The sequence below is a fragment of the Giraffa tippelskirchi genome, chromosome 5 (assembly GCF_054371585.1).
Source record: "Giraffa tippelskirchi isolate mGirTip1 chromosome 5, T2T-mGirTip1v1.2.pri, whole genome shotgun sequence".
NCBI lineage: Eukaryota > Metazoa > Chordata > Mammalia > Artiodactyla > Giraffidae > Giraffa > Giraffa tippelskirchi.
This window is the reverse complement of record NC_137279.1, coordinates 86174700-86193560: the sequence shown is the minus strand read 5'-3', so window position 1 is coordinate 86193560 and position 18861 is coordinate 86174700. Positions and strand designations below refer to the sequence as shown.

The following is an 18861-nucleotide window of genomic DNA, read 5'->3' as shown; positions in this document are numbered from 1 at the left end:
CCGAGCACCAGTGACATCACAAGAAGACCACAGGATTCCACTCACCAGTAAGGTCCCCCTCAAAGATGGATGGGGTCCGGTGCAAGCAAGATAAAAATTCTTAAAGATTTTTTTGACTTGGCCTTCCTCAGTGGCCTGTCTTAATTGGGAGTATCCAGAGAGGTGGAGGCCTGTGGGAGAAGCCTGACAGCGATGCTGTCTGGTCACCCTGTCTGTACTTTAGTGCCTCTTTTCCATGTGGTTGCTGTCATCACCCCCAGCTCTGGGGTTCTCTGTCCTCTCTGAATGACCTCCTTGTTTTCTTTTTCATCTGCCTAATGTCTGCCACCAGGTATTTTTGTTGTTTTAATTTAGCTTCTGGTTTGGGATATGGTGTATACTTTTATATTTTTCTTTGGAAATAATTTCAAACTTATAAAAAGCTGCAAAAATAAAATTAGTGCAGAGAACATCCATGTACCCTGTATCTAGATTTTCCTATTGTTAACATTTTATTCCATTTGCTTTATCAATTCCCTCCCTCCCCCTCTGTCTATGCATGTATACTTTTTTTTCCTTCCTGAGGTAATTGAAGGTAAGTTACAAACAAAATGTCCCTTTGTGCCTAATACCTAATGTGTTCTCCCAAAGAATAGGGACCAGATACTGTTTTAAATGGTTGGTGCTGTCTATTTTTAGCAAATGACTAAAACATAAATGGGTGGCTTACTCAACACCATTTGCTCATTATAAGCAATTTTCCCATGAGGATGTGAACTCAGAGTGGCAAGGTTGCCTCTTTTCTTTGCTTCACTTCTGTCATATAACAGCCTGGGTAGCCTGCTAGAGGGTTGATGGGTGAGTTGAAGGTGCCCCGTTCTAGATCATCACCACTAGATGCATACAGGGCTTTAGATGTAAAGGTGGATATGTTTGTGCACATGGGAAAGATCTGGTCCAGTCTGTAAACAGCAGTGGACACCCCTCGCTGTGTGTGGACCAAGTGTGAGTGAGCATCTGCGAGTGAGAGCCCGGAGTTGTCGTCCTGTCCGTGTTTGTTCACAACACTCAAAACATTTGCCAGGGGCAGTGTGGAGCACGTGCTCTCCTCACGTGCTGCCTCCACAGCCTGGTCTGGAATATTAGAACGTGTTGGGATGCAAACTGATACTACATACCTTGGCATCTTTAAGGGTATTGGCAATTTCAGTTGGCCGTTGTGGCGTACAGAAAGATCAGCGCTCAGGGAGTCAGCCTGTGTGAGTTCTAAATTTGGCTCTACCATTTAGCTCCCTGTGAGTATGAGGCATACCTCTCTGTCACCTGCTTTTCCCATTCTGTTAACTGAGTGGATGACCATCTTCCTGGTCTTAAATCTAGTGACTTACATGTGGAAATGAGACAATAAAGGAAGGAGTGATGCACACAGGATCCAGGAGACTCAGAACTTCTTCCTGCCCTGGCCCATTCCATTCCTCCTGCCACCAGCTAGGAACTTCAGATATACTTAATGCCAAGGGGGCTCAGATTATTGGGGGAAATACAGGAGGCTACATCAGTGCCTATTGGGAGAGTTTTTAAAATACGACTGTTTTGATCTAGTTATTAAAAAGCACACAGGCACCTGGTCACCCTGGGTGCCTCATAGCAGGATGCCTGTCCCGCATGCTGTATCCTCTCAGTGTGTTGTTGCTGGCAGCCCAGACAGGAGATGACACTCCCCACATGGTCAGTCACTACATAAAACGTGTCTCTCTCTCGTTTGTTTCCCACCTGCTTTCCGAGCCCCTTTCTCGGACAGGTAAGATACTGTCTTTCTTATGGATGACTTTGGCCCCAGATGTTCCTCTCTGCTTGGCTGTGTGCATGCTGGGGTGCTGTTGGGAGGGTCACCTGGTTGGGGTCCAGTTACCTTTCTTTCCATCATCACTGTTATTTTCTGAACCACCAAGCTTCTAGTCCTGACAGTGTGTGCAGTCTTAATGCTTTCAGCAGGAAAGGGGCTTGCTGCACACCCCTCAGATGGGGAGATGAAGGAAGCCCCAGGTAGAGTCCTGCGTCAGAGACTGGCAGTTCCTCCCAGTCTGACCTCAAGAGCCCCTGTGGACCACTCCCGCAGGAGAGGGTTTTGAATGACTTTTCTAAATGGAAAAGGGCTTGGAGAACAGTTTCTCTAAGATGTGAGCTCCTAATGCAGTCAGTTTTAAGTATTCATGTCAAAAGTCAATTCAATTAAACTATTTGCTAAATGCCTGCTATTGTGCAAGGCCCTATACTGAGCATTGTAGACCAAAAATATCACTTAAGATGCTACAGCCCATCAAGGAGATTATTTTATTATGAAGACAAGATGTATTTACCAGAAGACTTCAGAGAATTGTGAAGAGAGTATATGATGCTGCTGCTGCTGCTAAGTCACTTTAGTCGTGTCTGACTCTGTGCGACCCCATAGACGGCAGCCCACCAGGCTCTGCCGTCCCTGGGATTCTCCAGGCGAGAACACTGGAGTGGGTTGCCATTTCCTTCTCCAATGCATGAAAGTGAAAAGTGAAAGTGAAGTCGCTCAGTCGTGTCCGACTCTTAGCGACCCCATGGACTGCAGCCTACCAGGCTCCTCCGTCCATGGAATTTTCCAGGCAAGAGTACTGGAGTGGTTGCCATTGCCTTCTCCGAGTATATGATGGGCTATCTTTAAATTACTTAAGAATTCAGCATATACATTCTGACGGGTAGAGAAGCAAGAAGTACAGGAAATCTAAAATGGTGCTTAGTCAAAAAGTTATGTTTATTAGACTGTTTCCTCAATAATTATAATAAACAGGGCTTACAATTTACAGGTTGCTTTGCCAAGTGTTTTTGGTACTTACACTTTTAGAAATGAATGCATCTGCTCTGAAAATTCACATTAAACCAATAAAGAAACAGCCACAGAACTATGTGAGCCCAGAAGTGGTGGGGATTGGCCTTCTTCCCCAGCCTACCTCTGTTGAACACTCGCTCTAGTTTCATGGTGGCCCAAATACTTTCTGGTTGTGGGGAAAATCATTAAATGCATTAGTTTCCAAGAGTTCATGATCAAAGAAAACTTTGAAGAATATGGGACATGATAGGTAAATTATGCGAAAGTGGATAACATGGCAAGATTTACACTCTCAGGAGAAGACTCAAGTTGATACCCCTGTTGTAGGATGGGCCAGGATCTCCTGCTAGTGTGGTGGGTCTACACCTGGAAGTCAGCCAGCCTGAACCAGTTGGCTCTGTGTCCAGTGTCCCAGCGATGCTCTAATCAAGTTTCTGGCATGTCTCCTGCAGAGGTGCTTTTCCTGCACATGGGTTAGGGTCAGCTACAGAGGTGAAGACTGGGGCTCACCAAAGGGGGATATTCCACTCTTCCCGCAGCTGCCTCCTACCTCCAAAGTCCCTCATCACCTGGCTTATTGAGATAGTTGGCTCAGAAGAGAGATCTCTGCTTGAAACCACAATAGAGAGAAATGCTCCCTGTGACCCAGGACTCAGCAGGGCAGGGCAGAGAAGTGCGTTATGCACAAGTTCAACAGAGGGGCTTCCCTGGTGGCTCAGATTATAAAGAATCCACCTGCAATGTAGGAGACCTGGGTTCAATCCCTGAGTTGGGAAGATCCCCTGGAGAAGGAATACTCCTGTATTCCTACCTGGAGAATTCCATGGACAGAGGAGCCTGGCAGTCTACAGTCCATGGGGTCACAAAGAGTCAAACACGACTGAGTGACTAACACTTTCACTTTTTTCAACAGAAGAAAATGTACACCCTAATCTCAGTTACTCTTAGGAAGGCTCAGCAAGAATAGACACTTAGGAGAGAAGCCTATGACCAAAACCAACCTCTCCACCCCATAGACTGACAAAAATATCTGGAGCAGTCGGGAAGGACAGGAACCTCCAGCCTGCTTGCATGGTGCTAGTGTGGGTCTGGCTGCACTGAGGCCTGAGCTGAATTTCCAGGTGGGGAGATGCTGCCCCGTGCCAGGGTGTAGACAGCATGGCTTAGAACCCTGAGCTCCAGCCATTCCAACTACACATCTCAGAGCTGCTGCGGTCTTGGTCTCCACAGTTCTCTATCTGCAAATGGGTTTGGCAGTTCAGGGTATTTGAGCACCTTCTATGTGCTAGCTGTTAAAGACACAAAGATGAATGAGACATGGCCACTGCCTTGCAGATATCAACAACACAGTGGGTCTCCTCTCAGCCCTTTGAGTTAATTAATCCTTCCAGCTGAAGAGTGATCCCTAAGAGGAGTGTCCACAAGGCATATTTAGACTGCATGCAAGGCAGGAAAAGGAGTGGGAAAAGCTCTGAGCTTTAGATGAGAAAACCTGGTTTCTAGTTCCCACAGCGCCAGTAATTAGCCTGTGACCTTAGGCCCAACAGTTCACTGCTCTGAGCCCCGTTTTCCTCCTCCATAATAAAAATCTTAACCACACCCCATCGCACTAGGTTGCCGTGAAGATTAAGTGAGCTGGTGTTTGTCAGCTTCCTCATGCTTCCTTGGCACCAAGTGCTTGTCCATTTGGTTCACATCATCCCTCCTCCAACAGCTGGTCCATTCTCCCAGATTCCACACCAGGAGAAGTGAGCATTTTCCATGGAGAAAGCATGCTACACATGTGGCTCTTTAGCAGAGAACCTCCAACTCCAGGCCTCATACTTGCCCTTCTTCCACCAGCTTCTACCCCAATACCTGAGTCAGTGCCATATGTGCTCACCGCAATGTAAAAATGTACATCTCATTGCTTCATCCTTGTTTTTCTTTACTTTAGAAGGCCTGGTGACCCCAAGGTAAGGAGTTAGACTGTGAGTCAAGGAGGCAGGCTTAAAGGGATAAGTTAGCTTTTTTTGTGGCTAGAGTTCAACCTGGGTGAGGCAGAACTAGAATTTCTGGTCCCACAGCCCATCAAGACAACAGGATTGGAAGGTTCAAGAGTGTCTTTGCTGGCGCTCTCTCAACTTGTGAGGTTACAAAGCCTCATGAGGTTACAAAGTTGTGGGTGTGGTCTAAGGAGAAGACCAGCAGTGATGGGGAAGGAAGTCCCCACTTCCCTCCCCTCACCAGCTCTCTCTCTTTCCCTCTTTGTTTGTAGTCGACCACAGCATGTTTGAGAACCTGAACACAGCCCTCACTCCCAAGCTCCAGTCAAGCCGCTCCTTCCCCCACTTGTCCAGGCCAATAGCCCCCAGCTCTGCTGCTCAGGGGTCTGTGGAGCACGGGGGGCCTGGACTCTGGGTGGGCAGCAGTCAGCATCTCAAGAGCCTGGGCAAAGCGGTGGGGGCCAAAGTCAATGACTTCCTGCGGAGAAAGGAGCCCTCGAGCCTGGGCAGCGTGGGCACGACAGAGGTCAACAAGACCGCAGGGGCCCAACTGGCCGGCGGGGCTGACGCAGATGACGGAAGGTGAGTGCACCACTTATCACATCCCTGCGGGTCTGTGGACCAGGAAGAGGCTTGCAGATAAACTGTAGTGTCTCAAGAGGAGAATGACCCTGGGGAAGGGACTTGAGGTTGTCACATGAGGAACAGCTGAAGGGTGACGTTTGGGGAAGCCGACTTCACTGTCCACCACCACAGCTGAAGTTCACAGCGTGCCCATCATGTCCTAGCACTGTGCTATGCTTCAGCTGTGCTATTTCACCTGACCCTGCCACAGTCCTCTGAGGTAGACGGTATCATTTCTATTTTGCAGACAGTGCAGGTTCAGAGTGGTAACGTGAGGAGCTTAAGGGTACAAAGTTAGTGATTGGCAGAGCTGGATTCAAACCCAGGTATTGTGGAAAGCAAGCTTCCCAGGGGGATTCTGACACCCAGCCCCATGTGAGAAGCCCTGTCCTGATGGTCAGTAGTGGAGAAGCCCATGTTTGGGCAGGTGCGGGGGAAGCCTCCCATTTTGAGCCTTGTTTTAGGCACCTGCGCTTGGAGGGTGGTGATGCAACTTTTGAGAGCTATTGCATAGGTTCTGATGTGATGCGGTTCACCAGTGGGCCCAGTGTTAACACTCTGTGCTGCTCTGAAGACCGAGTGAGGTTGTGACAAGCCCAAAGCTATTTGTGCTCACAATGCTGAGACTCACGCTAAACCGAGAATGAGAGTCCAGAGTGTAAAGTGCCCCTGCTGGGTGGGTGAGTGGAAAATGCGGTTGGAGTTAGAGACTCGAGAACACAGCAGGGACTGGTATCTCGCCAGCCTCAGAGAACTGACATCAACTTTACAGGTCAGCCCTGCAAGAAGCATTCCCTCGGCTGGATCCTCCACCTCCCACCACCAGGAAGCGAACCCCTCGGGCCCTGAAGACCACCCAGGACATGCTGATTTCATCACAGCCTGTCCTAAGCAGTCTGGAGTATGGGACAGAGCTGTCATCTGGGCAGCCCCAGGCCTTGTCTTCCGCCCAACCCAGCCCAGCCAATGCTTCCCAGCCAGAGGCCACCACAGAGGTGGTGGACAGGGGCGATGCTCTGCCCAATGGAGAGGTTTCCATGTCGGTACCTGACCTCATCCACAAGGACAGCCAGGACGACCCCAAGCTCAAGGTGACTGAGTGCCGAAGGGCCTCCTCCCCTGGCCTCATGGAGAGAAATGGCCTCAAACTCAGCCTGAGTCCCATCAGCCTGGCCGAGTCTCTGGAGGACGGCAGCCCACCTCCCCGGGCACGGACCTCCAGCATTGACAATGAGGGCCCTCACCCAGACCTGCTATCCTTTGAGTAGAGCTGCTTCTGCTCCTGCTGAGCGCCCCTTCCCTCTGCCCTCTCCTCCACCATGTACCCTGGCCCTGTCCTCTCCATCCTGCTGTCTGTCCTCCTTGCACAAGGCATGGCAGAGTGATCCTCCTGGTGATTGCGGGGCCAAAAGTCCAAGTGGTTGTAGTTCAAGAGTCTGTCCATGGAATGGAAAAAGTACTCCCTTGGATGCCATCCCAGCTTCTCTGCATGCTGGCTGCAGCCCTTGGGTGTTGGGGTACCTCTGCTCCCAAGGTGCCCTGGCTTCCCACTGACGTGCAGGGCCAGCAGCCCAGGATGAAGGCTGTTCTCTTTGCCTGTCTTCCAAATGCTGCCTGCTCTTCTCTTTCTCTCGGCCTCCTGGTTCCTTCCTTCTCCTCCCTGGGTGCCCAGAGGCCTCCTGCCTCAAGGGGAATCAGATTGGATGAGGGAAGCTGGGTTTGGCTTGGTGATGGGCCCAGACCCAGAAAGCCACACCTGAGCACAGCCCAGCCACAGCTCTTCCTGGTCACAAGGCAGTGCAGGCCTCGAGCTGTCACCTGGCCTCTGCCCGTGTGGATGCAGGCTGAGGGAGATGCTTACGAAGCCTGAGACCTTGGGCAGCCTTGTTGCCCAGAGTTCATAGGTGCTTCTCATCTAGACGGGGAACACGGTGAGCCCTCCTTGGGGCAGGGCGTGGAGCCAGTCACCAAGAGCACCTGCCCAGCATGGGCATGTCCAGAAGCTTTGGGAATGATGGTGCCCTAGCTACGCTCGTGCTCCCTGCCCAGAAGGAGGGACCCGGGCTTCCCGTGCTGTGCGTGAAGACAGGGCTAGGCAGGCCCTGGCAGAAGCAGCAGAGCAAGTTCTGATGTCATTTGGGGGGAGGGCCCGGAAACCTGGCATCCAGGGAGCTGGTCCCAAGAGAACCCGGAGTAGTAGTGGAGAAGGATGTGGAAAGAGTAGTCGTAAGGACTCAGGGCAGCTATGCGGGCCTCACAGCCTGCCGTGATGTAGTTCCAGGCTCTAGGCGTGGTAAGTGTGAGGACGAAGGTGAAGAGTGTGAGAGGTTGGAATGTGGTGAGAAGCGAGGGCAGGCTGCCCTTGAGGAGGAGGCACTCTGCTCTTACTGCAGGCACTTGCTATGCGCCTTCCTCTGGGGTCTCTGTGAGGGACTGACAGTTCCCCCAACCCCACTGGTTCCGCCCTCCTGTGTTAACCCACTTCTGTGTTCCTGTCTCCCACCAGGAGTCCTGTCCTGCTGCTTTCCTGTGGCCAGGAGACCCTGTCAGGGGTTGATCCCAACCTTGGGGGCCTTTGCAGCAAGAAGAGAACGTGCCTTTTCTTAAGCAGGGTGGCTGGTCCCTGGGGGAAGGCTGAGAGGGGCACGTCCGACCAGAACAGGGTCTTCATTCCTCTTCCTGCAATTCCTGCTGCCTCCTCCTTTTCTATTCATCGCTTGGCTTCCCCTTCCGGGTGCCCCCGGCTCACTGCCCACTTCATCTCATCACCCAATTCCTGCTCCCCTCCTCACTACCTCTGTGGACCTGGGAGCCTCGGGGGATCACCAGGGTGCAGGCTGCTGCCTGCCCTGCGTGCTTGTGTCTGCAGCCACATGGCCAAGCCACAGCTCTGCCACTGCCTTTTCTCCGCCTTGTCTTTTCACAGTAAAGCTTTGTCTCCTCTTCCTCAGAAGGGTCCCAGCACACCGGGCACCTGGCAGGCCATTGTGAAGTGGGCAAGGCTGTTACTGAATTGAGTCGATCCTGCCTTATTCCAGGAACATCACAAGGACGTGATATCTGCCCTCAATGCTCAGAAGTTCTTAGGACTAGCATTTTGGGGGCCTGTGAGTTTCCCCACGTTGGCTTGGGGTTCTGCACAAAACACAGAGCTGGGGCTTGGGGACAGAGAAATAAACCCACATGCTGGGAGCCAGCCCACTTTCGTTTGTACTTCCATACCAGAAGTTCAGTTTGCTTCTCTGATGGGAAACTTACTAAGTATCTACACTCTGGTCCACTTCTCTCCCAGGGACCAGGGTGGCTCTGGCCGGGTGATATTGTAGCCATAGGTACAGAGGTGGCAGACCAGGGCTGGCTTAAACACCCTGCTGTCCGCTCCACACCCAGACGCCACTGAGGTCTAGGAGTCAGCCCAGACATCCTGTCAGGCTGTCCCAGGACCATGGACAGGGCGACCCCAGAGTTCCTCAATGCTGAATAGGAAGGGGCTGTGGGACCCTGTGTCACTGTCCAGGTGGCCTCTCTTTGGTCTCCACCTCAGCCATTCTTCTGCAGCAGCGGGTGAGGGAGCTCTCTGAGGCTAAAATCGAGTCCTAAATGCTGCAGAGAGTGCCTGGTGCTGGGGGATAAGGGGTGCCCAAAGGCCGACAGGAACAGCAATGTCTGTCCTGCTGAGGGCCCTGGCAAAGACCAGCTGTCTATGCAAAACCCCACTTGGCTTCCTGTGTCCATCTCAACACCTGACCTTCCTGTGACTGCAACATGCTGTCACCCCTGATGCACACACACACTCCTCAGGGTGGCTCCAGTTCTCTGGAGGCTTGACCCTGGGGTGGCCCAGTCTGCTCAAGGACAGGGCACCAAGCAGAAATGTCTTCTATGTCCTCAGAAAGAAGTGAGGCCATGGAGTTTTTTTCACCTCCTGGTCCCACTCCCCTGTATCCCCATATTTAGCAATAGCTTTACCCTGACAGATGCAAGGTGAGCTTCCAGAACCTGACAAAAAGGTGGCATATTCATACTCCCTTGGCACAGAGAGAAATGTATGTGTTAACGAATGTGGGTGATGAAGACCTTCTTGTAATCCATCAACTTTTAAAGAACAAAGAGGTTGGCCCCAGTTTAGGGGAAGAAGAATATTACAGAGCTATTCCGAGTATTTTCTAGAGATTTTATATTTATATTTTTAGTAATGTTCTGGTAGAAACTATACAATAAAATGATTTGGTTTGGTTTTGCTGGTTTGGTTTTTTTCTCCTAACCAATGGGGAGTGGTTGGTTTTTCTGAAGGCTGACTTGTTCGGTGGCCTTTTGCTTTGTGAGCCTGGAAGAATGAGACATGACAGATCTCTAGCACGAGATGTTGGGCAGAAATGATCTCTGGGGGTGTGCCCTCATTTATTGCCCTAACTGGCTGGCCGCTGTGGAAGTCTCCCTCCTCCAAACTGAAATATGACTATTTCAGGGAACCCACATCATGTGCAGAGGTGCCACCCTCCCCCTCAGAAAGAAGCAGGAAATGAGAGTGCCCACCAGATCATCTACCTGGGGTCCAAAACCCTCTCCCATTGAGGCAGGAACAGAGCGGGGTGTGCACACAGACATTCTTCAGAGAGGGACCGGAGCTGCTGTCAGATTCCAAGTCATTAGTAATGTCAGTAAAACACCCAAAGCTGTTGATGTGGGCATTTACCCCAGACTACAGTAACCCAGATGCTCCTTACTGAAAGAGCATGGCTTAGAGCAGTGCTGGCCTGAAGCCCCCTGGGTACACCCTGGCTGTCCCCTGGCTGGTGTCAGACTGAACGACCCAGAGGGCTCCCAGCTGAGAACCAACTGGACCTTCAACCTCCTTAAAAGGGACAAAGTGGAGAAAAGATAGGAAGAGGAAGGAAAAGAAGCCATATCCATAACTAAAAGAGGGGGGATGGGCCCTTTCTGCCCAGCCCGGTCATTCTCCCCCATGACGATGCCTGAGACCCCTTCCTGGCTGCAATTAAAAAACATCTCAGGCTTGAGGCTAAGTCTCCAGTCTTTTCTGCTCTGCACTTCCTTCCTCAGAGGAAGAAGACAGTGGGCCTTCACTCTGCTTGCTTGCTCTGCGGTGGGGCTCAGTGTATTGTTCTGGGAAGGTACGAATAATGCAAAAACCAATCCAACATATTCCATGCATGGGAAAAGGCATTTTAAATACTTAACAGTAGCAACAAGTGTAAGCTCCAGTTTGGGCAACCGCTCCCATTGAGTAGCTTCAGGATTGACTTCTGCAGTCATTCAGGTGTGAAATGTGCCTTTCACATGCCTTTTCTTTCCCACTATTATGCAAAGTAATTATTTTGGGCTAAGATGAAGTGTGAAAAATCATAATGTAAAAATAAAAACTTTATGAGGAAGTTTTTAAGTGTGAAAAGGGATGTGAATATGTCACATTTTCTTTAATGCTATGGTCTGAGCCTTTGGTCTAGAAGCTGGGGTAAAATATCCAAGCCTGTTTATGTACTAAAGAGATCCCTGGTTGTCTCCCACTAGGCCCACAATGGACAGAGAAGCCTGGTGGACTACAGTCCACGGGATCGCAGAGTCAGGCACGACTGAGCACCCAGGCATGCATGCCCACAGTTGGTGAGGACACCATGGAACCTGCCTTCCTGTTATGCTTAACAGGCTATGTTAGCATAACCTGTTACACAATGGAAGTACAGGGGTGGGGGTGGTAATTTCAACTGAAAGTGTTTTTCCTCTGCCTGTGGTGATTGCTGAAGGAAATGAACAAATCACAGGTCATCAGGAAACCCACTTCATTCCTAAAGTCTGGTGGGGAACTCCTGTTGGGATTCAGAATTCATGGAATGACTGTAGCTAGTACCAGATTGCACCTTAGATACTGCTCCAAAATCAGAGAGCTGATTCCTGGTCAATTTGCTCTGAGACTTATTCAGAATCCCTTCATAGTCTGAATCTTGGCAGTGTTCGAGAACCATCTGTGCTTTAATACCCTGTCTCCTCTCTATTCTCATCTCCACCACCACAGGGCTCCCAAGTTTGGTTTGCCATCTACAGGCAATAGCTCTTTGCCTTTGAGATTTGGGCCCTCAGGGTTCCCTGGGCTTCACTCAGCATTGCCCTGCCGTGCCTACCACTTGGTTTGAGGTGCCCATTCTGGAGCTCCCCACCCCCCATTGTGGCTCCCTTCTGAGTGGGAACAAGCAATTAATTCCACACAAAGAAACTCAGCTCATGTAGAAGAATCCCCACCTCCCCCTAAACAGCTTCATAAGTGCAGACAACATGTAATGTCATTCACCTCTCCCAGGGAAATCCACTCTGGAAACCTTCATTTCAGTTGTCCAGTGAAGCACCTTCAGGCACTTTCCCCTCCAGGGTGCCCTCCTCCCTGCTGCCGTTTGCACTGGGGTGTGCGATGAAAGCCTGGAGTCCCCTCCTCTGACTTCTCACTAATGAGAAAATTCCTCCACGTTCGTATCTAGGGCCCGACACCCAGAGACACAAATCCTCTTTGTGTCCAGCTTATCTCCAGCTGCTGCCATGATAAATAGTGCAGCTCAAGGGAGCCTGGGCAAGCTGTACTCCATGGAACAAATCACTTGGTTATTGGCCACATTGACAGGGAAGCCAGCTAGGGGAAATGTTTAAGGACCAACTCAGACACACCAGGCTACTTTCTCGTGGGAGGTGCCTGAGGAATCTGTCCGTTTTGGGGTAGGAAACACTGCCAGTGTTTCGCTCTTAGAAAAGACAAAAAAGAAAAAAGTCACCCAAAGCCAGAAGCAACCTCACAGCAAACTGTAACTTTTGTTTTGCGTTTCACCATTTAACCAGTCTAGCGGTTTCCAGTACCATGTGCTTGGCCACCTTGTGCCTTAAAGTTCCCTCGGTATTTGCCTAGGAACCTCTCTACACTCCTGTTGTTATGCAACTCCCATCCTTTGATCTAGTGGGTAAGTACAACAGGTGGCGCTAGTGGTAAAGAACCTGCCTGCCAATGCAGGAGACATCTAAGAGATGCAGGTTCCATCCCTGGGTCAGGAAGATCCCCTGGAGGAGGGCACTGGCAACCCACTCCAGTATTCTTGCCTGGAGAATTCCATGGACAGAGGAGCCTGGTGGGCTACGGTCCACAGGGTCGCAAAGAGTGGGACACGACTGAAGCGACTTAGCACGCACGTAAGTACAGCCAAGTGTTTGGCCTGCTTCATGGGCTGACTCATGGCAACTTACAGCATCTCCCTATGGTTACTGTGGCGTGGTTCCAGTCTGTCCAGGCCACTGCGGGGCCAATAGAGGGATGGGAACTCCATCAGCCCTGCAACTTCAGCCAGGGAATGTACTCCCCCTGCACCCTAAGCCCACAGCCGAAGGACCCAGTTGCTGGATAGGAAAACTCAGAACAAGCTTGTTCTACCTGCCAGTCAGTCTCTGGTTATCTGGTACACTGTCAACCTCCTTGCTCAATTAAAATCCTGGGTTCTCTTTGTCAAGAGCTGTCAGAAAGTCTTTGCAGCAGACCTGGTTAGTTCTCGGTAGGCTGAGCCAAGATGTGGTATTTCTAGGAGCTGGGTCTTTTGGAGAGGCTGTATAGGACAGCTGGAAGGTGACTCCACGTATAATAAAGCTGAGGGAAGAGGTTGTGCTCATGGTCAACAGCCCTGCGTGTGCCTCTGCCTGCTGCTGCTGCTGTTAAGTCGCTTCAGTTGTGTCCAACTCTGTGCGACCCCATAGATGGCAGCCCACCAGGCTCCCCCATCCCTGGGATTCTCCAGGCAAGAACACTGGAGTGGGTTGCCATTTCCTTCTTCAGTGCATGAAAGTGAAAGGTGCAAGAAGTTGCTCAGTCATGTCCAACTCTTCTCGACTCCATGGACTGCAGCCTACCAGGCTCCTCCATCCATGGGATTTTCCAGGCAAGAGTACTGGAGTGGGTTGCCATTGCCTTCTCCAGTGCTTCTCTCTACATCCCCCTAATTCTTCAATTAGCAGTTATGTAGGTAGTATAGATGTGATGAGGCTGGGGACTCTTCTGGGACACCCATGGGAGAAAATGAGCCTGGTTCCCTGTGCTCAGGACCATCCACAATCCTGCCCAGCCTAGCTTGCCAGCTTCACCTGCCACTACTGCCTCTATGTCCCAGTGCCCACACTCTAAACTGCTCAGAATTACTTCCATGTCTTTGTTCAAGAATGTTCATCTACCTGGTCGCCCACTGTCATCCTTTCTTTTTCCTCTGACTTTGCCAGGCTATGTTAATTCATCCTTCAGATTTCAGCTCAGGCATCCCTTCCTCTGGGATCCCTGCCCAGACACCACCCCCAGCCCATCCTCTGCTCCTGGGTGGCACCCTGTGCATTTCTCCATGCTGGCACTTGCCGTATGATATGAGCAGTAGCTGCCTCCTGCTGTCTCTCTCACAAGTCTCTGAATCCACAATGGCAGGGGCCTTGTCGTCTTCATCTCTGGCTCCTTGGTCCCTGGCACAGCACCCTGCACATCACAGGAACTTGATAAAGATGAGCCTTGAAATGAGCTAAACTCAAAGAACTTGTCCTCTGATTTGGGAGATTTTATATACATGTGCACATACACACACAGGGCTTCCCAGGTGGCTCAGCGGTAAAGAATCCACCTGCCAATGCAGGAGACGTGGATTCGATCCCTGGGTTGGGAAGATCCCCTGGAGAAAGAAATGGCAACCCACTCCAGAATTATTGTTTGGAGAATCCAATGGACAGAGAAGATTGGTGGGCTACAGTCCATGTGGTTGCAGGGTTAGACACGACTTAGTGACTGAGTACACACATACGCACACACACAGAGTCTAGTGCTAAGTGGAGTGGCATAAGCCAACCCCACCCCTTTCAGCCTCCTTCCTCAGGGCCTCCACCCACAGGTGATTTCTGTACCTGATATCCACTGCAGAGAAGGATAGAGAGAGGCCATTTTCAAAGTGGAAATGATGAGTGGACCAGTGTGTAGCTCATTTCTCTTCATCCAAAGCCTTCATCAATTCTGCTCCTTGGACAGGTGGCACCTCACCATGCAGCCAGCAGAAGCAGGCACATACGTCCAGGCTGATGTGAGAAGAGTCACACTCCAGCTCTGGTTTTTCCGCTCCTCCAGCTGCTCTCAGGTCCAGTTCTTAAAATTCGTACTTTACTATTCTGGGCTTTCTTATTAATTGATGCTTTGTTATATTTCCAAAGCTCCTGTATATTCTAGAAATTGTGCTAATCAAATTTATATTCATTATCTCATTTGTTTTTCTCAATAGCCCTGAAAGGGAAGTCCTCCTAAGCCTGTATTTTAGGTATAGACAAAACTGTACTGCAGTTAAAGAATTCACACACATGATCTCATTAATCCTTGTATCTTGTGAGGTAGTTATTTCAGCCCCATTTTATAGATGGGTAAACTGAGATTGGGGCTTCCTCAATGGCTCAGTGGGTAAAAAATCTACCTGAAGTGCAGGAGACATGGGAGACGCGGGTTCTATCCCTGGGTCAGGAAGATCCCCTAGAGAAGGGAATGGCTACCCACTCCAGGCCTTCTCGCTTGGAAAATCCTGTGGACAGAGGAGCCTGGTGGGCTATGGTCCATGGGTCACAAACAGTCGGACACAACTGAGTGACTAACACTTTCACTTAGATTGAGGTAATGACTAAGCAGATTGCCTGAGTCTTACAACTGATAAAAATATAGAGCTAGACCCGTAGGCCCAGGATTTTAGATTCCAGGAGCGGACAGCGTCACCGCCACGTGGTTCTCCTCTATTTCCATCACACCAGTCTGATAAAAACTTCCCAGAAATGTTCATGGCCCAGAAACAGCTTGCTGAGTTGGACCTTCTCCAGGGATGAATGTGATTTCATTAAACACTGAATTTAGAGACCCATTCACCAAATCCCTCATTTTACAAAGAAAACAGCCAGGACTAGTTTTTCAACATTAACCTGTCCTGGCAGGGTCTCTGATTTCCTACAATAACTCTATGCAGTAAGACTTATTAACCTCATTATCTAGATGAGGCTGGCCAGAGGCTTAGAGGGTTTCAGCAACTTGCTCAAACTGGTAGAGCTCAGTCACTCTACCAGTAAGTGACAGAGCTGATTGGTGCCTCTGGAAAACATCCATTCTGCAGGGTGTTGGTATGAATATGATCTATGAATTGCACTCCAAGCAGGAGTGACAGAAGTATTTCTATTGCATCTCAAATTGCAGACTCAAGGAAGCCTGGCTCATACACTAATCCTGTTACTGACACTGGAAAGTAAGCATTCAAATGAGAGATGCGCATTATGAGAGGAATGTTTCGCCTCTTGTAGCTACCATATTTCCTCAGCAGTGCTAAAAGAAAAACTTCAGCTCAGTATCTATTTTCTTGGTAGTTGTCTGACCTCTTGTGGCTGACTTTAAGCATTGCAGATTCTGGCAACTAGTTTCTCCAATCAGCAGCTTTTCATCACAAAAGTAACATACATTTATGAGGTAAGTACTATCTCCTTTGAAAACCGCTTGTAAGTTTCCTAAGATCATTCAACAGATAGTATGTGAAAGGATAAATAAAACAGATAACACCTTTTTTTCACTAAGACTTCCATAGGAGAGAGAAAATAGAAGGGGAGGAAATCTTTGAAAAAAATGAGAATTCTCAAAAAGTATAGAAAGATTAAAATTTTAATACAATAGCATATAGACCTTCAAACAGGATGAGAAGGAAAAACTCAGACACATTTATAGCAAAATGTAGGGTCAAAAAGAGAAACCACCTTTAAAGTTTCCAGAAAAAAAGATGGGCTGTAAAGGAGAATCAGGTTGACATCAGACATCTTAGTAAGAATCCTAGATACAAAAAAATAGTGGCTTAATGTTTGATATTGTTGAAAGAAAAGGACACTAAGCCTATATATTCAGTTCAACTATCATTTGAATGAGTATAAACACTATTATGAAGTATGTGTGTGTGTGTGTGCTCAGTAGCTCAGTCATGTCCAACTCTTTGCGACTCCCTGGACTGTAGCTCACCAGGCTCCTCTGTCCATGGAAATTTTTCAGGCAAGAAAACTGGAGTGGGTTTCCATTTCCTACTCCAAGGGATCTTCTCGACTCATTTGCAGGTGGATTCTTTACTGCTGGGTCACATGGGAAGCCCATTATGAGGCATGTAAGACTGCAAAGATTTACTTCTCAAAGACCATCTTTGAAAATATTCTTGGAGGAAATATTCCAGTAAGAAAAGAAGTGAACTCAGAAGAGCTCCATATGTTTGTAAGTACATAGGAAGTAAGGATGAATAATTGATTTGGTTAATCTTACTGTTACATAAATGGTAAAGGACTCAAAAGGAATAGATAATAATAATTCAGATTTTAGATCAGAAAATGAGATGAGATTAACAATGGTGACAAGATTATAGAGAAAAGCAAAAATACTGGTTTTTAATAGGCTGTGGATAACCATCACCAAAAAAATTTTAATAGAGCTTTCAAATCAGTAGGGTTAAAGGAGAAAACAAAGAAAACAAAATATATAGAAAATGGAAAGAATGGAGTAAGATTTTTCTCTTAGCTCAGGCTTTTGTAACAAAATATTCAATACCATAGGTTGGGTGGGTTAAACAATACACATTTTACTAGACTTTCTTGCAGGGTGGGAAATCTAAGGTCAAGGTGCCAGCAGATTCTGTGTCTGGTGAGGATTGCTTCCTGGGGTGCTGATATCCACCTTCCTTCCATGTTTTCACAAGGTCTTTCCTCGGTGCTTGCAGGTAGAGAGAGGGCTCTGGTGTCTGGTCTTCCTCTTCTTATAAGGGCCTTGAATCTCTCATGAGGCCACCACCTTACCTAAACCCGGTTACTTCCCAAAGGCCCCACCTCCAAATACCATCAAATTGTGGGTCAGAGCTTCAACATGTGGCTTTGGGAGGCCAAAAACATTCAGCCCATGACAGTGGCATAAACAAATTCAAATAGAACAATTTGTAATAAATATAAGGGTATCAAACTTACCAAACAAAAGGAGAAAACTTAAATTGGAAGAAAATTAAATCCAGTAATATCTGTCTATAGAAGACAGGGTTAGCACAAAAGATATGAAAAAACTTAAAAGCAAAGGGATGCAAAATTATATATTGAAAAGTATGGATGAAGAGAAAGTCAAGATAGCAGTTTAAGTGTGATAAAATATAATGAAAAGCAAAAATTATGAGAAAAAAAGAAACACTTCAAAAAAACAATATGTTTTTAAAAATAATTATTAAAATAATTATAAAATAATAATAATAATAATAAATAATAATAAAATAATTATTAAAATATATACATCTAAAAATATAACCTCAAAATAGCAAAACTATGAAGACATATATATGTCAATATAATATATGGCAATTATTATAGTCAGAAAACTAAACTATTATATATTGAGTTAAAATGAGAGACTTTTCTCTTTGATAGATCAAATAGATGAAAAATAAGAACACCTATAAAAATATGAAAGATATTTGTCTTATATGGTCTATAATCTTGAATACATTGGTGGCATTGGTGAAGATAGCTTTAAAATGCATAGGAAAAACAACTCTTTCCTAACAAAATGTTCACAGGATGTTCACATATACCAGGTCATCAACGAAGCCTCAGAAATCAAGTCAAATTATGTTAAATGTAATACCATATAGTTTGCAGTCTATACTCAAGTGAAAACTAAAGTACATGTTTGAAAAAATGACAAACTACTATTCTCTTCGATTAAAAATACCTTGACCTGAACAGCAATAAAAACCATGTTAAAATTTGTGGGGTACAGTTCAAGTAGTACTATGAGATAAATTCATAGCTTTTAAATGAATTTATTACAAAACAATAAATATTGAAGATAAGCCAGATAAGCTGAAAAATGACGATAAAAGTCAGTGAAATAGAGAATACCAATCTAAAAAACAGTAACAAAATTAAAACTAAAAGCTGACTTTAAAAAGACAATTAAGACACACAAAATTGATTGGTAAAAAGAGTAAGACGCAAATAAAACAGAGTGAAGAAGAAGGTACAATGACGGTCACAATATGTTTTTAAGAATAATAATAGTATTAACTATATGCCAACAATTTAGAAAACTTAGACAAAATTTATAAAATTCCTGGAAAAACAAAGAGCACCAAATTTGGCAAGATAATTGAATAAACCATTGAGCATTAAAGATACTGTTTTCACCAAAGCGTTTGTCCGCGTGTTTTCATAAAAACCCCAATGAACTTTTCAGTCACCCAATATTTAAAGAGTAATAAGAGATGTCCTCTCCTTCTTTACCAGGACTTCAAACTCAGTTTTATAAGAGTATTAATGAGCTTTCAAACAACACATAGACTTTTCCTTACAAAGCTGTTGTAAAAAAAT

The 18861-nt window shown here is 47.3% G+C and overlaps 1 protein-coding gene across 7 annotated transcripts; it reads left to right on the top strand.

Annotated features, from left to right (window-relative positions):
• Positions 1-9: 9 nt before the first annotated feature.
• C5H1orf226 (chromosome 5 C1orf226 homolog) lies at positions 10-9687 on the top strand. 7 transcript variants are annotated; one of them, XR_014054039.1, is made up of 4 exons: positions 10-331; positions 5097-5406; positions 6221-6819; positions 7955-8649. XR_014054039.1 is itself a non-coding variant. In XM_081491518.1 (4 exons), exons 1-4 carry the CDS (start codon positions 1645-1647, stop codon positions 8463-8465), a joined length of 831 nt encoding a protein of 276 aa, XP_081347644.1. In that variant the 5' UTR covers positions 1409-1644; the 3' UTR covers positions 8466-9687. The 7 variants fall into 7 exon arrangements, 6 of the variants coding, with proteins under 6 accessions (XP_081347647.1, XP_081347644.1, XP_081347646.1 ...); XM_081491518.1 differs by lacking the exon at positions 10-331 and adding an exon at positions 1409-1780 and having other exon boundaries at positions 6221-6539; positions 8400-9687; XM_081491520.1 differs by lacking the exon at positions 10-331 and adding an exon at positions 1414-1780 and having other exon boundaries at positions 6221-6539.
• The last annotated feature ends 9174 nt before the right edge of the window (positions 9688-18861 follow it).